This window comes from Seriola aureovittata, chromosome 7 (genome assembly GCF_021018895.1).
Source record: "Seriola aureovittata isolate HTS-2021-v1 ecotype China chromosome 7, ASM2101889v1, whole genome shotgun sequence".
In the NCBI taxonomy this organism is placed as follows: domain Eukaryota; kingdom Metazoa; phylum Chordata; class Actinopteri; order Carangiformes; family Carangidae; genus Seriola; species Seriola aureovittata.
Window position 1 is genome coordinate 17605059 of NC_079370.1, and position 16468 is coordinate 17621526.

Here is a 16468-nt window from a genome sequence, read left to right on the forward strand (position 1 = left end):
CATTATGAACAAATGCGGAATGATTGTATCTTTTGGCAAATCCTGTGACCATAATCACCATCATCACTCAGTGAGTATTGAAATGAATTATGCTAATGCACCTGGTATCAACAAAATCCCAATTTATATTGTTGTTGTCAATCATGTCCAAAAAAAACCAAACTTCTACTCCTTCTACTCTTACGCTGCGGATTTTATCTTTCCTCTTGTGATTCTGTTGTTGTTGCCGGTGGTGATATTGGTTGTGATCTTGTTGCTTTTAGCTCAAACTTTCCAACATCAAACAGACTCAGTGAACTGATGGGTCTAAAACACTTGGATGAGTCAAAGCTGATGCTGTAACAGAGCAGAGGAGGGAGAAGCCTGACACTTTCTATGCTGCGTTTCACTGGGAGCTGGAGGGATCCAAATAACTTGACCACTGCAGACGAGAGCAAGGAGAAATTGATCCATGATGGATAAACTGTAGAGAGGTGAAGATTTGAATCTTAACTCTGAGGAGCTTAACGTCTGTCAAAAATGCTTCTGACTTGATCTGCTCATGTAGCTTTCCATGTGAAACGAGGTTTTCAACTTGGGGATTTTGGAGAGATTGTGATCTTGATTAAGCCTAAGGAGCGATTTCAGGCCTGGTGGGATTTATAACCCGAGATTTATCAGGTTGCAAACTCTGGCAGAGAACGTGAAATTCAATTTCAGGCTGGCTTCTAGGAGTTTTACAGGCGGACCCTGTTAGATTTGATAGCAGACCCTGTTATCTTTGTGTGGCAAGATTTTTCAGACCAGGTTTGACAGTGAGTCAAAATCCCCTTAAATTAGTGATTTGAAAAAATGTATAATAACTACCCAGGAGCCCACACAGATACCGATAGATAAAACAACAGAAGCAGCTTCTGTTCTTTTTCTGAAGCCTTTCACAGCCTCTGCCGACTTTCTATCAACCAGACTCCATTTTCACAGCAGTTGTTCTGTTACTCATTCCTGCTACATCAGGGACATTCGGTGGTCTGCAAATCAAAAGGCTAGAGTTATCTAACCCAGTCTAGAGTGATTTAGCACTAGTGTCAAGTCCACCAGTCACACATTTTCCTAGGAGGCAAACGTATCTCAGCCGGCTCGGTTGAAGATGGAGACAGCCTCGTTAGAAAATGGTCTGCTACTGAGTTGATCTAATTACATAATTTAAACAGAGGTAATGATGTAAAAACCTTCAAATAGGATTAAATCCATAAAAATAAAAAAAACCTACAGCTCAAGTTATTAAAACACAAAATCGCCTTACTCTGCTGAGACTCGCCTTCAAGGACCCAGATTCTTGTTATTGTATTAATATGTTTTCGTACAGATCTTCTAACTTTTAAGAGCCTAATGAGGATGAGTCTGCTCGTGTTTTGTGTAGCTGTACTTGTGTTTTCTGTTGAAAAAAAAAGCTGCAGTTATAGTTAGACATTGCTCATACAAAGGTTTCCATTTCTCAGACTCTGAACATTATGACCTACAAATTATAGCTGGTAGGTAAGCCTTGCAGACAAGAGCACGAGACACCAATAAAAAATTTCCACTGTCTCACATTTGTTATTTCACATTGTTTCACGGCCCGTTTGTCCACCAGTAGTCACTGGCGCAGACAGTATCTATGGTTTACCTTCACGAGCAGAAAGTTTTGGAAAGTTGTTGTGAAACAAAGATCATAAAGTATGTGATGAAAAGAACAGGAAATCTAAATCTTTCTTTTTTTGGCCAAATATTTATGATATTAATTTCTATCCAGAAGTAAAATACTACCAACAAAAATATTTACAGGAACTGTCTCTTGTATGGTAATCAGTGTGTGTGGATGTGGCTGAATCTGATGCAGAGCTCATTGAGAGGCAGAGAGAACAGTGACTTGTGGCAGTTAGCTGATCTTGGCCTGTAATTAAATTTGAGCAGCTGGACCACAGAATCGAGCCTGAGGGGATCTCCATTACATCTGCTTCCTCGGGGGCTTGTACAGAGATTTGATGTGTTTTATTACCACATCATCATCTCAGTTTTAATAACCGTAAAGCTTTAACTTAACTAACCTAACTCTAAAAGCTAACCAGTTCAGTTCCAGGGTCCGTCAGGCTCATCAGGTTTATCCTCTTCTCTGAGAATTCATGCTGCCTGCTCATACAAGTCCATGAGGTCCTTACACAGTTCTCCATTCTGAAACATTTTCATTTGTACTGTTTCCAGTTCATTAAAATGATCATTTTGGCTTATATGAAGGCCAGTGCAATATTTGGTTGCTCATTTTCACCCCTGATGTACTAGTTATTGGACAAGATCCGATATCAGTATTAAAGAGACATGACTTATTTTCAGTAATATCCAACCAGAACATAACAAGAGGACAGTGCCATAACAGATGCATTAGTGTGCTGTCTACTTCACAACCATGCCAACACAGTTTGGATAATGTGTGATCAATCTTCTTCAATGTGCAGGGCATTTAAAGTTAATTAGCATCCTCATTATTGTAGAGAGAAATTTTGACTCGTGTTCATTCCTCTCTATCTAAATGTCGAAATGTTTATTTTACTGTGTGCTGCAGCCAGTTATTTAGTTATGTTATTTGTTGTGCGGTGCACATACACATGCCCAGCACACTTTGACTTTCAAATCACCTAAAAAGTACCATTGTTGTAGTGAATACGACTTATTACATTGCAAACAAAGAAGAACCAAATCTGCCACAACGGTTCCCTGTTTAATGCACAGCTCAAGTTTTCAAATCTTTAATCATCCATCCAGAAAAACTGAAGGACATTGTACTTAAATGTGAAAAATATAACATGGAATTCATCATCAATCTTTATCATTTAATCACATAACAATTTCTCCTCGTGGAGACCATCTTATTCAACGAATTACAGTCTGAGACTGACTGAGATCCTGCCCAGGGCAAACATTTTCTTTCCTGTTGAATAATACCAGAACAATCTCCTTATTTAGCACAAATCTACTGTGTGTTTTGGCACCAACTGATTGGCTAAGAATTACAAACTTGCCTTGACTTCCCTTGTTGTTGCCCTGCCTCTCTCATCCAAAGCTCTTCCCGCAGTACAACAAGCTTACATCACTGATTACAGCCAAATACAACTAACCCACAACTTATTAACATTGATGCTTTGTTGCAGCAGGCAGCCAGGCAAGTCTCTCCTCAGTCTCACCATACGTATGTCTGCTGGGAGTAAACAGTAAACAACACTTTTTCACATCGTGGCACATAGAAATTTTCCCTAATTAGACTGCAACACTCGAGTCTTATCTGAATTCCTCTGTGCTGACTAACGTGGGTGCTTTGTTGATGTATGATGTATGAGATTGTCAGTTGGCAGAAAGTAACTGCAGCCAGTGGACACTTTTTTGGATATGTTATTTACTGTTTGCAACCATTACCACATTTACATCTGGCATTAAAATGCATTTATGGTGATCAGATTGCAATCAGATAGTGCAGGTGTAAATGCATCCAAGATGCATTGAGCGTGAATTGTGATCTGATTGGCCAGGAAAACATTGTTACCACATTGAACACAAGTGTAAATGCAATTGCGTTATAAATTCAGATACAACCACCCAGTCTTCTAACAGATTTACATCTGGCATTAAAATGTGTCTGGTATCCAGATTGTAAATGGAGTCCTTATGGCTACACCAGCTCAAAGATCAGACTGAAGCACTGAACACTTCCTGCCAGAGTTAGATGGAGATTGAGCCTTAGCAGAGATGGCAATGCTGCTTTCAGTTCCCCTGAGGGTTTCTGTGCTCTGAACAATACTCTGATCTCAGGGTCATGTACGATAGAGGGAACACAAGCAAAGCAGTTTTTATTCTCTCTTTTAGGAGCAGCTATTACAGGAACAGAAAGCAGAATCCTTAAGGCAATGTCTCCTGACTCCTGCTCTCCCACTCTCTCCACCACTAACTACTTAGCTTAGTGACAGAGACCAGAAAATATTCAGGCATAGTGACACTTGGTTCCTCTCCGTGTTCCTGTTTCATTAGTTATTTCACCATCCCCTCATCCTCTTCTCCTTGGGCACTTTGTCAAGTGCTACTCTGCTACTCTGCATTATTCATGTGAAGTTATGAGGCTCAGGGAGCGAGTCAACAGTGATATGGGCTTTAGCAGTGCATCTGCCTCATTAGTCAGCCCACAATGCACTGTGGTTGTCCATCATGTCCTGTGCAACATGGTAGAGTTAAGCAGTGTGTGGTTATTTTAAAAGAATTACTGACCCATAATTAATTTTATATTTAGAAATAATTATTGGCCTTTATGGTTATTCATAGGATGAATAATCAATAATACATTTCTGGTTCAAACATGCTGCCTCTTGCTTCTTGCTCCTGTCCTCTGTAATGCAAGAGGCCACTCAGAGACTGATGTTGTAATCTCGTCAATCACCAAAGGGAAGTAGAGGAAGGCAGGTGAAGATAATTGAGGTGCTTGTCCCTCTCCAGCTCCTCACCCTCAGTTACAGATACATGCTTTAATAAAGGCGTGTCAGTATAGTTCGAACAGGACACTATTTCTGCTGCTGTATGTAGACTACCCCTACCATGTTTGTACATTGTGTGCAGCTCACCAGCTTTTATTCAGTACACCTTTAGACCCAATGTCATAAAGCGTGACACAAATTACATGTCACTCTGACATACACATACACAAACATACACAAAGGCAAACACATTAGGTCTATTATCCCACTTTGTGTCAGACGGTTCTTTGCCTCTGTGTCAGCCATTACACCTAACGTATATTGTTATTGAATGGACTAAATTTGGTAACCTTTCAGTGTGAATGATCCCGCTACATGCCTGTGAATGGCAGACAAACAAAAAGTGTGTCATCTTTTTTTCTTTCACATGATGAGAAATTCAGTCTCCAGACAAACACATTCTGTGTCTTGTGCCTTTTGGCTGTCCTCGACTAACTTATTTTGAGATCATGTCTCTTCTCTTCCCACATTTTCTGCAGCTGCTGCCCTTGGCAACCTGGTGTCTGATCTGGCAGGACTAGGGTAAGAATTTCACACACTAACACACCAAAACACACATACTCACACACAAGCACAGGTAGATATTATCCTTGAAGTTCCTGCAAATCATGGCAGGTTGTTGGAGGATAGAAATTCTGATAATTGATAATTATAACAATTATAACCTTTTTTAATGACTTATTTACAACATTAAAGGGTAGAGGTTTACCATTCCACTCTACTCCCTTTAGTGAAGGCTATATCATTAAATTGTTTAGTATTAAACAGTAATTATTTAATTCAGTCTAGAGGAAGATCAGCCTGATCAGCAAGCAAGAAAATGAAATGCAGCCACCAGAGGTTTGTGTCCCTGAGGAAAGAAGGCTGTGGCTTTGCAAAGCGTAAAAGGGATATTACCATGAACAGGGAAAGCCTAATAATTTAAACCTATTAGTGTCATTTTATTAAATCAAAATGGTTTGAGCAAGGTGTGTATAAATGAGGAAAGGATTATGCAGCTTGCCTTAACCGTCCATTTCTGCTCTGGTCTGGTAATGTTCCAGCTTGTTTAATTAAATATTGTGTATTGTGTGTGTTAAACTAGTTATTAACAAATGTAGAAGGTAACCATGTGATGTTGACCATCCCACAGATCATGTTCCCAACCTATATGTAGCTGTAGCTACATAGCCAACTTTAGCATTAACAGCTTTTTACTTACCAGTCTAGAAGAAACGCTGCAAGTTCAGCGTCAAACTTTACTCGCCAAGAGCTGACACCAATGTTAGCTCTTTATTTCCTTTCTTCATTTCTGTCACTTCATTTCCTCTCCAGAAGTTAGCGTGCTAACCAGACAGCATTTTTATGTTCTATTCATTTATTTAATCATACTGGGATTATACTGGATCTTGTTGTACCGGGAGTTGGGAGGATTTTAACCAGCATTATTTACTGCTGGTCTGTAAGCAGTCCAGGTCAAATCAGTCTGGTGAACATGTAATGTACTGAGACAAACTCTTTTTGTTTGTGCGGTATAGAAGGAAGTGTGCATTTTATCCATTATCCTGGTTCTAATACCAGTATTATGCTCTCTTTAAAAGGGGATGTACAGTACATTCTTATAGCTGAAATACTAAACACCCCAATTTCACAAGATTTAAGAAAATATCCAACCTCACGAAGAAGTAGTTATTATTGAGCCAGGATTGTCTTCTATTGATTGTATTGTTTTGATTCTTCTCCTCTGGCTTCCTTCATTTTTACTTTTTTGTTGTCATAAAGTAAAACAAAACCATGTCCAAAATTATGCTGTGAAAATGAATCAAAACAACAACTACCAGTTCTGACTCTAGCTGCCCAACACAGTTGTGTGCAGCATGTGATCAGGTTTGAGCAATAGAAGCATAATGAGCTCTATGAGAACTGGAAGCTGAATGTTTTTTGTGCCAGAAAAAACAGCATTGTGTCATAGATCCTTTCAGATGATTTTAACAGCTGATGGGGTTCACTGAGCTGATTCATGACTATTTTCCACCTCAGAGCCTCCTAGTGGCGACAGGGATCATTGTCAGGTAAACCTGCTACACGGCCTAAACCAAACATAATATTTATAGTAGCCCTCCAACCATGTATAATCAACATACCGTTACAAATTCTTGCTCCCATTTAAATACAGTAAATCAGAGAATAAACAGGTGAACACCACTGAAACTCTGTTGTTGGCTTTGCACCGTTTCAGTGTGATTGATTACCCAAGTTGTTGTGGCCTCCGCAAATGCTCTCAGCAGACACACTCATACTTCTGCGTCCATGTGTGCGTCTGTGTTTGCCAATCAATCATAATTGTAAAGCGGAGCCCATGTGGCCAGTTTGTCAAGGTGAGAGTCGATTACACCAGACAAGAGAGGTTTCTTTTTTTTTATTTTGATAGATTTACACCAGTGAATGTGGAGGCTGTTTGTCAGTAGTGGCGCTCCTGCAGGTGTCCTTCGAGTGTACACGTATAAACCCTGTGCTTTAGATTACGCTGGGAATCGGTGGCACTTAAGTGGCAGATGAGAGGGTGATACATTCATGGAGGAGGAAGCTCAATTGATTGTTGCTGAGGTTGTGGGTAAACTCTGATCAGCGGTTGACAGGATGAAGAGACCCCAGATGCTTCTTTGCTGCAAACTTGTAGCAGTATTGGTATTTAGTTTGCTCAGATCCACAATGTCCAATTGCAGGTGAACTTCTTGAAAAGTGAATAGTGTTTTGGAGTAGCTTTTGCTCTTCCATGTTAGAGATAGTTGATGACATGGCAGAGTAAAAATCTGATTCCCGTGTCTTTTCATTTTTGCTAAGAATGATCATAATTATACTAACTATGTAGCAAGGCTACAACTAACTGTGATTTTCATCTGCCTTCTTCATTGATACAATGTTCAGAATTGACCAGTTACTTTTGCTTTTGCTTAGCAATTTACATTAATGATAAATAAATGATTAAATTTGTTGTAGATGATTTTTCTGTTGATTGAATGCAGCTCTAGTGACAAAATAACTGAATTATGAGTCTGATGTTGTACCCATACATTTGCATATTTTCTAGGTTGTTTGCTATAATTGGCTTGGATTACATTCTCACTCCTAACAAACAGCGTCGCAGTTCACTTGGAAGAAGATCAAGTTCCCCATTTTCCGACAATCTGGCTGAAGAGACGTTTAGTTAGAATTGTTCTCACCTGCCTAAATGAGCCAAGTTAAAGCTCAAGAGGCTGATTAAATTGTGGCTAATATTCTTGGTGTGAACCTCCATTTAGTTTCCATCTGCTGGAAAGACAAAAAAAAAACTTAATTTGTCTTTCAGAGAACTTTCATTTTGGTTTAATTCAATCAGAATATGACAAAGGCTGTCACACAGAAACCCCCCCAGCACATGTGCCAGTGCTGTACCTTTAAATCACACTGGATGGACTGGAGAAAGAAATTTGTATAAATAAATACATTTCCCACATTACTGATATTTTCTATTAATACTACATTAAATCAGAAGTATAATGAATAAATTCCAGCTATATTTCATCAATCTGTGACTAAGATTGTTATAGAGAATTTCATGTAATTTCCACTTCTGCACTGACGGTTAATGGACAGAGACAGGAAACAGAGGTGAGAGCAGGGCAGAAGGAAGACGACATGACAAATGAAGAAGATGTCAAACAGACAGAAACTCCAGTGTATGTAAACATCACCCTGCTGATCCACCAGAACTCACGGTGAAAGTTGAACACCCAACATGCCTTTCTACAAAGGCACGTTTTCTCAGTCCTGTAAGTGAACAGCACAAATAGATGTAGCTGTCACTACACGATGCCCCTCTAGAGTCCTTTTGGTCAATATTGTAGCGATTATGTTGCAATGATTGTTTGTAAATCCTCCCACTCAACGTCTGTTTTCCTCATTTAAGAGACACTGACTGAGCTCTGCTGCTCTGTCTCTCTGCTCTTCTATATGAATTTCCCATATGAGTGTGCGAGTGCGCGTGTGCGTGTGTCTGTGTGTGTTCGTGCCTGTGGTGAGCAAGCTGTGCAACTATGTTCATATATGTGTTTGTGTGTGTATGTATTTCATGTGTGTGGGTTCATGCGTAGGTGAATTCGTAACATTTTCCTGCATGTGTGCAGCAAACCAGCCGATTCTTGGTGAAGGCCATAATTTAGCTCGTGAGTCACTCTGAGCGTTCAGCCGGTTGTTACTGCCGCTCCTGCCCGTCTTGTTCTCGGCTGCTGTCTGCGTTTCCTATGGCCACAATGCATCAGTGGCTTTCTGGGGCAGACGAGCGGCCCTGAAAAGCATTTATGCATTCGGTAAAGTTAGAGAAAACAGGACAGAAACTTAGAGAAGACTCATTAGTGGGCTCGGGGGAATAAAAACTGGGGACCTGCATTCGAATCCTAATGGGTCTCTACATTACAACCTTTGCAGTCTGGGATAAATGATAGAATATCACATGACCTTGTATTATAAAAAGCAGCTTAAGGCAATAAATGAATGGATGATTGATAGTTCAACTTTTTTTCAGGATTAACATATAGTGTGATACTTCATTGATCCCCTCAGGGAAAATCTTGTCTTGCTTGTCTTCCTTTAAAGAGGTTTAAAGCCAGTATCTGCTCCTGGGAGGATTCAGTGTTTTGCTCAAGGATGCTTCAGTACGGTGGATGTTTGTTCAAATTATGACTTAATCTGAGTTTATCCTATTGAAGGATATGTCATTGTGTCAGCAGTGTCATTTTAAAACACACCATATTTACCATCAACTGTATCATAAATCGCTGTAACATTTTTGTTCCTTATAGGTTATCTTTCATCACTATACTTTCAGTAAATTTCATCATTTCAGTTTTTGAAAACTGCCGTGTTTTGCTCGCCGATGCAGACCTGATTTCTTTTGCCTTCTGCTGTTGCAAGTGTGTGAAATATTTGGACAGAATTTGACTTGAAGGCAGGAGTGTCTGTGTGATTGTGCAGTACGCGCCGAACTAATCAGACGTCTTATACAGCAGGCAGTATTTGGATTGATGAGGAGTTTGTTTCATAGATCCAAAGAGAAAACAAAACAGTTGAAACAAATGCAGCATGTTCCCTCATATTATGTGTCGTTTATCTCAATTTGACATTCGTTTTATGAGCAGAATTGAAAAGGAATACACGCAGTGCATTTCCCTGACTTGTCAAACCAGAGACGCAATCCTGCCCCCTGTTGCCATCATGGAGTTTGACAACATTATTATTCATCTGCCACTGTGAAATCAGTGTAAACGCTGGAAAAATGATTATCTGTCCTTATTATGTGTAATTTATACGTAAGAAAGTTTCTTATTTCTACTATTTTCTCTTCTATGATGAAATGCTATGGGCTTCAGGCTCACACACACACATACACCTGTTCCTCTCCTTTTCTCCTTATCTTTCTTTTAAATATGATACTCAGTACTTATCAGTCCCTTGACTCAACAGCTCCAGCTGCAGCTTATTTGTGTGGGCAGTGAACTGAGGATCCATTAGTGCCAGTGACTGAACCAGACCTGGGCCAACATATTGACGTGAATTCCTTTTCTCACCCTGGAACTGCATGACATGCACATGCACAGTTTTTTAAATGTGATCTGTTTTTATTCCTCTTGCCAGAAGCGCAGGTCTTGTGTGCTATACATGTTCTGAACATGTTCTTTTTAGTTGCAACAACTTTCTGATTTGCCAAAAGACATCATGAAATTTCAGTTCTGTCTTGTTATTAAATTTGGATAATTTGACTATAAATATGGCCGGAAGTAATATTGTTCTTGATGTAGTCCAGTGACTTCATCCATTTGTGGACATATGACTGATGAGTTTCAAATGTTACTGTGTAACTCAGCGAACACTGTTCTCAATCCTCTGCAATCTGTCTTCGTTCTGTCAGCTGTGTAAAGTGTTGAACAGTGCTAGAAATGATTTTATTAGATCACACTGAAGGCTTCCTCTCTTTCTCTCTCTCTCTGGTATTAGAACTGATATTTGACATCCTGCTGGGTTTTACGACAGATGGCAGCAACAATGAGCAGATTGGAACATTAATTTGCTGATTTTATTTTGTTTGCTGTTATTATTGATTACTTAGGTTGTTAACTTTGAAGACTTTGCCCTGAGTGGGAAAGTGTCATTCCATGGGTGGTTTAATGAATCATGACGTGTAATGCAGAGAAATATCAAGAGGAGGCTATTATGTGAAACAGCAACAAAGTGAACATGAATACGCAGCTGTAAATTGAATCTATGAACAAATTACAGAAATGGCCCCCAGCCTGAACAAACACAATCTCAACATGGTGTGTGCCACATTTATCTGAATGACACATTTTTCTTTCACTAATGTTTTCTTTTTTTTTTTTTTTGAGTAAGTCATTGTGGCCATGTTTCCTTTGCCATTCTTTTTCTTAACATTTGAATAAAATCTGAAGCTTAGAGCCGAGGGCTTCTCACTCAGAGATATTCACACCTCATAAGACTAAAATGAGGAGATACAGAATTTATATGATGCAACCAGTCACATGTTTCTATTGCTGACCTTCATGTCTACCACGTCCCTCTGCAACTTTTCTCATGAAATGTCACAATGAAAGAAGGTTAAAATTAAAAAAAGACAGGATAATTTATCACCGTCTCTCACAGCGCCTTCATGGTTCACTGAAAGGGAGTGATTAATTGTTGCTCCCTCTCTTTAGGCTGGCAGGTTACGTGGAGGCCTTGGCGTCTCGGCTGGGGATGCAGATTCCTGACCTGAGCCCAAAACAGGCCGATATGTGGCAGACCAGAGTCAGCTGTCACGCGGTTGGTACCATTATCCCTCACTAAAGCACTTAACCCCATCTTTGCTCTCCTAATGTGAAAAACTCAGACTTATGAACACTCAAACACAAACCCAATCAGAGTGGATATTAATGAATCTGCTGCGTGTTGATGGGTTCCATTTATTATCTAATGCATTGTAAACATCAAACCAGGTCAAGTCTTTGTACTGTGATGTTTCTGTGATGTGCTTTTTCCATCACACACTCATTCTGCAAGGAAATTAGACCTGAATAATTTTTAATGCACTGTGACTGCTGAAGTGTGTAATGTAATTAGTTTTAATTGGCTTCAGTGATTATTGCAGCAGTAAAAGGTTACCGGCTGGTTGTAAAAGGTCATGCCGATTCTGACATAAGGGGAAATGTTTTATTTTTTTTATTTATTAGAAAAGATGTCAAAGTGTATTTGGAAATCAATGTGTCAGTCTTTAGACATTTAGAGTAGTGGTTTTCTGGCTTGGTAATCTTTCCTTGCAGCAGGCCAGGTGCTACATGAAAGGATTTAGTACAATATAATGATGATAAAGCTTCCTTGTGCCTTTGCAAATGTAGACCAAACTGGAATAAATGATGAGGAAAGCAAAGTATAATAAAAGACAGAGTCAGGTCACCTTGGTTAAAAAGTCACCTCTGAGCCAAATATAACAGGATTATTTGCTGGAAGTTTTTTATCTGGATGATTTAAAACATAAGTTCTTGAAATGTGTTCTGTCAGTATAATCTTACTTTCTTTCATCTGTGTTTAGGGCAAAGCCATTGGTGTTGGCATCGGCTGTATCCTGGGCATGTTTCCTCTTCTGTTCTTCAAGGACGATGATGAGAAGAAAGATGGCCAGACGGAGGCGAAGGAGAAAACACAGTCGCCACCTGCTCCAACAGAGAGCAGCAAAAACTGAAAACTGACAACTTGCCGGAGACAAATACTATTTGGAATCCATTCGAATACTTTAAACTTGGACTGATTGGCCTTGCCTGGTGGACTGGTGTGTATGGAAATGTCACTGAACCCCATACAGTGTAATCACTGGGTACTTCACTTTCCAAGGCTGAATCAAACTGTCAAAGGTATTCTGAAGAGGATTTTAAATATTATTTGATTATGGACTTTTTAACTGAAGCACAGGGACCTGACTGTCTCTTGAAGAGACATGAGACCATTGATTCATTGGACTGCTGCTACTTCAACTATTGCACCGTAACCTCACCTTGTTTTGACTTGACTGACACAGGCTGAAATGCATTCATCTAACACACACTGCAGTGGCCTGTTTCTCTGCTCTACTCTGAGTCTTTTGACTGGAACAAAAAAAAAAAACCCGATGACTCGCGACGTTTATGTGGCGTATAGGTGAAATGAAAGTTAGGGCTCCCTGAAATATCACAACAAAACTTTGGAATCAATGCAAGTAAACAAAACATTACCAGAGCTGATTCAGAAAAAAAAAAAAAAAAAAAAAAAGTTTCTCTCATGGCATTTTGACGTTGAAGCTTTCTTGTATATTGTCAGAAATCCTGATCATTAATAGATCAAGACTGAACGAAGAGCCATGTCATCGAACAGTGTTACAAGTGTTAAAAAACATGTTAAAGGACTCTCCTGTGCTTCCTCAGTCAATCAAGTTTTTGAGGGTGGTAAGTCAAGGAGAGAGAGTCACATTTGCATATTAAGATTCACCATCCCACATTCAGTACATTACTTTTCAGTTTTGCAAGTATGCCTGCCTTTTGATGATGTCAGAGTCTTAAAACGTCAAAGCCAACATCCTGCATCATCCTCGCTCCATGACCACCAGTTGGCAACTTATGTTGAGACAACAGGTGGTTAAAATACGTAACACTTGCTAGCTGCTTCTTTGGAATTTTGTGTTTGTTGTTGGTGATGACCTTTATGTTTTTTTTTATATACTTGATATCCCCCACAGTAGTAACATGCAGAAAATATCTCTCATGTATACCTTATGTAACCAGGTGGATGCAGTTCTACAAAACTTTTTAAAGAACAGAGCAGTTGAGCAGGAGGGAGAGAAACGCAGAGAGGCAGAGGGAGGAAGAGGAGCTGTGGCACAAAGATAAGAAATGCCAACATTGAACCACCTGAGACCTCTGTCCCATTTGCACTGACCCTCTGGCTGCAATACCGCATGATTTATCTCCTCCTGCTCTGTACCAGCCCGACCTGCAGCCGAACTCCAAAGCACCTCTTCCATGGTGAGATAGCACCGGACCTCTAATCCAGTTTCTAGTAAATTATAAGAGATGGTTGTTACCCTGTTTTCATTCTGTGAAAAAGCTGTGATTGCTTTTTACTGTAATACTAACGCACAACTGCATTTCTGCCTGTACCTCGACGATAATGTCTCTGCTCTACTGCCCTCCACTGGTCATTGGAGGCAGTTATCTTTCAGTTTGGTAGAACTGCTACCACCATAACACATAGTTCTAGTTAATTACCTGTTTGCTTTCCCTGTTTAGTATTCAAACCCCTCAAAGTCTAGCTATAATTAATCACTTTATCACTCTATAATTATTGCTCTTAATCGATATGCAAGCTAGATAATCTGCAGCATCTGCTAGACATGAAACACATTGACAGGAAAGATATATTTGGGATGATAGGGCACTACCATCCATCCATGGCTTCATTCAGCTGTCACTGATTTCCTCATTTATCTTTTTAAGTTTTTTTGTCACCTGCTTGGCACAGGTGGCTCGTCTCAGCAGCAGAACTGCAGATTGTGATAAATCTGTTTAGCAGTTGAAATGAAAGGAAGCAGCTGTCATGTCACTGAATGGAAATTCCTCTCAAAAAAATGTCTTTATTTTTGTTATAATGTTCAGACTCGTACTCATGTATGTTCTCAGTGTATACCCTCTTTATCTCAAAGGACAATGTTAAGAAAAAGACATATTTGTACGCACAAAAACACCTTTGTGAATATGTTTTCACTAGCAATCTCTAACAGGAAAGCTCAACTTTGCAGCTGATCGCTCTCTGTTACAGTCCATGACTAAACTAACCAATCATGCTCTAAAAACTTGACTCTCACAAAGGAGATTTACCCTGTATAAGATTGTCCTAGTTAATTATAATGTGGGTAACAGTGATCCCAAACAGTGATGAAAATGTACAAAGAATTGAACATATTTATGTAGTTAGGATTTTTGTTGTCATTGCCTGATTTCCACCTTGCATGCACTGCTAATAAAAAAACCTATTGTACATGTTTACTTCGTAAAAAATAATTAAAAAAAACTTGAGTATGCTCTAAAATGATGCACTGCAGCAGGATATGAATCACTTTAGTGAGAAAATACGAGTAACTCAGGCTGGATTCACATGCAAGAGATTCATATATATACAGTATATATATATATTTTATGGCTGTCTAAACTGTTAAAAAACACAAACACTCGTGTTTCCCTTTTTAGACAGCCAGCGATTATCATAAATAGCTTAAACACAGGATTGTCTGTTTTTATGTTGCCTTGCAAAGGCTTTTGCAGATTGGTAACAGCTCTGCTGGGGTGGTGTTGAGGGTGGAGCAGTTTGTTATGAAGAGACGACTGCTTGATGGGCAAAATGCAACAAATGTAATGGTTTCCAATAATAGTATCAATTTAGCTCCTTGCGTTGGATTGCATCATAAAACGTATGTGTGTTACTGGGAGGAAAGCAAAGCACAGAAGCTCAGAGTTGACACATGATCTTGATCATTATTTTGAACTGATGCAATTTTATCTTTGATAAAAACATGAAATGTTTAATCAGTTATAACTGAAAAGTACATGAGGGGTTGCGTCCTCGGTGTGTTAAACACTGTAGGTTGCAGGTCCATGAATGCATACTTTTTGAATGGGTAAGATGGCTGTCTATATTCATTTGATTAATATAAATGCAGGTGATGAAATCTGAAGTTATGTTGAAGTTCTTTTTACTTTCAGAGTTTGAATAGACCTTGTCTGCCTCCAGAAGATTTGGAAAGCTGCATTAGAGACTTGGAAAGGCAGAGGTTATTAGCCAAAGGCATTTCAGTATATGTAGACATTACTGTCCTACAGGTTAGGGGACATGGTCCAGTATTTGTAGGACATACCATATTTGACACAGTCTGTTGTGTATAATTCTGATCATCCACATCCGCTTGTTCTCAAAACTACCAAAAAACAAAAGTAAAAAAAAACAATACATTCTAGATTTGCATGTTAAAATGTTTGGAAGGTTAGCCAATGAAAAGGAGATTTTTTTTTTTTTTTAGCTGTGATAGAGCTTTGCTGCATTTGTAGAGCTACAGTATGTACGGCTGCTCTGAAGCTTCAACTTTCCAGGAACTAAGAAATAAGATTTTGGTTTTAACTTGGTCAGTGCATTGTGGGAGTTGAAGTGCTGGTTTGAAAGGTGGCACAGTTATCTTAGTAATCCTTCAAAGTCAAGTTAAAACATAAAACTAATTATATATGAATTTTACACACACATGAATTTTGGTCTATTCTCTAGTGCACCAGCATAGCATTTAGCAAAGAGGATCAAGTACATTGTCTTTTTGGGTGGGTTTTTCTGTGAATTCGTGGTACTGGAAATTTAAATAAATAAATATATATATACATGCACAATAAGTATATATATATAAAGTATGTGCTCTGAACATATGTAAAAAGAAGAGAGAAACTCAAATGGTTACTTTGCATAAATACAGAGAAAAACTGGGTTAGTTCATAAGAGCCTGTTCTGTGATGATTTTATCTGCTTTGATTAAACAGTTACCACCTGGCTGCAAACATCTGGCCTGGTGTGGACTTTGCCTTTACATTCTGCATGATTACATTATACATTTTTATTTACAGCTAATGTAATTGATCTCTTTAGAATGGATTTGTGTGACATGCTTATCTGACATAACATTTGATTCTTTAACTTCAATGGTTGAAGAAGAAAGTATACAGACAGAGGCAGGTGATGGGAGATCAGCACATCTGTTATTGTGTGTCCTTACTTTAACATATTAGACACACTTGTTTTATATGCATGTGTTATCACTACATTTATTTGTACGATTAGAATTCACTGCAGCCACAAAAGCAAGG

At 39.0% G+C, this 16468-nt stretch overlaps 1 protein-coding gene across 1 annotated transcript in view; it reads left to right on the forward strand.

Moving 5' to 3' along the window:
- LOC130172485 (transmembrane protein 65-like) overlaps positions 1–14660 on the forward strand; it is a 37379-nt gene extending 22719 nt beyond the window's left edge. Inside the window, exons 6-8 of the mRNA XM_056381244.1 lie at positions 5012–5054; positions 11261–11366; positions 12133–14660. Coding sequence (XP_056237219.1) covers positions 5012–5054; positions 11261–11366; positions 12133–12282 — 299 coding nt within the window. The 3' untranslated portion in view covers positions 12283–14660. The remainder of the gene's footprint in view (positions 1–5011; positions 5055–11260; positions 11367–12132) is intronic.
- The last annotated feature ends 1808 nt before the right edge of the window (positions 14661–16468 follow it).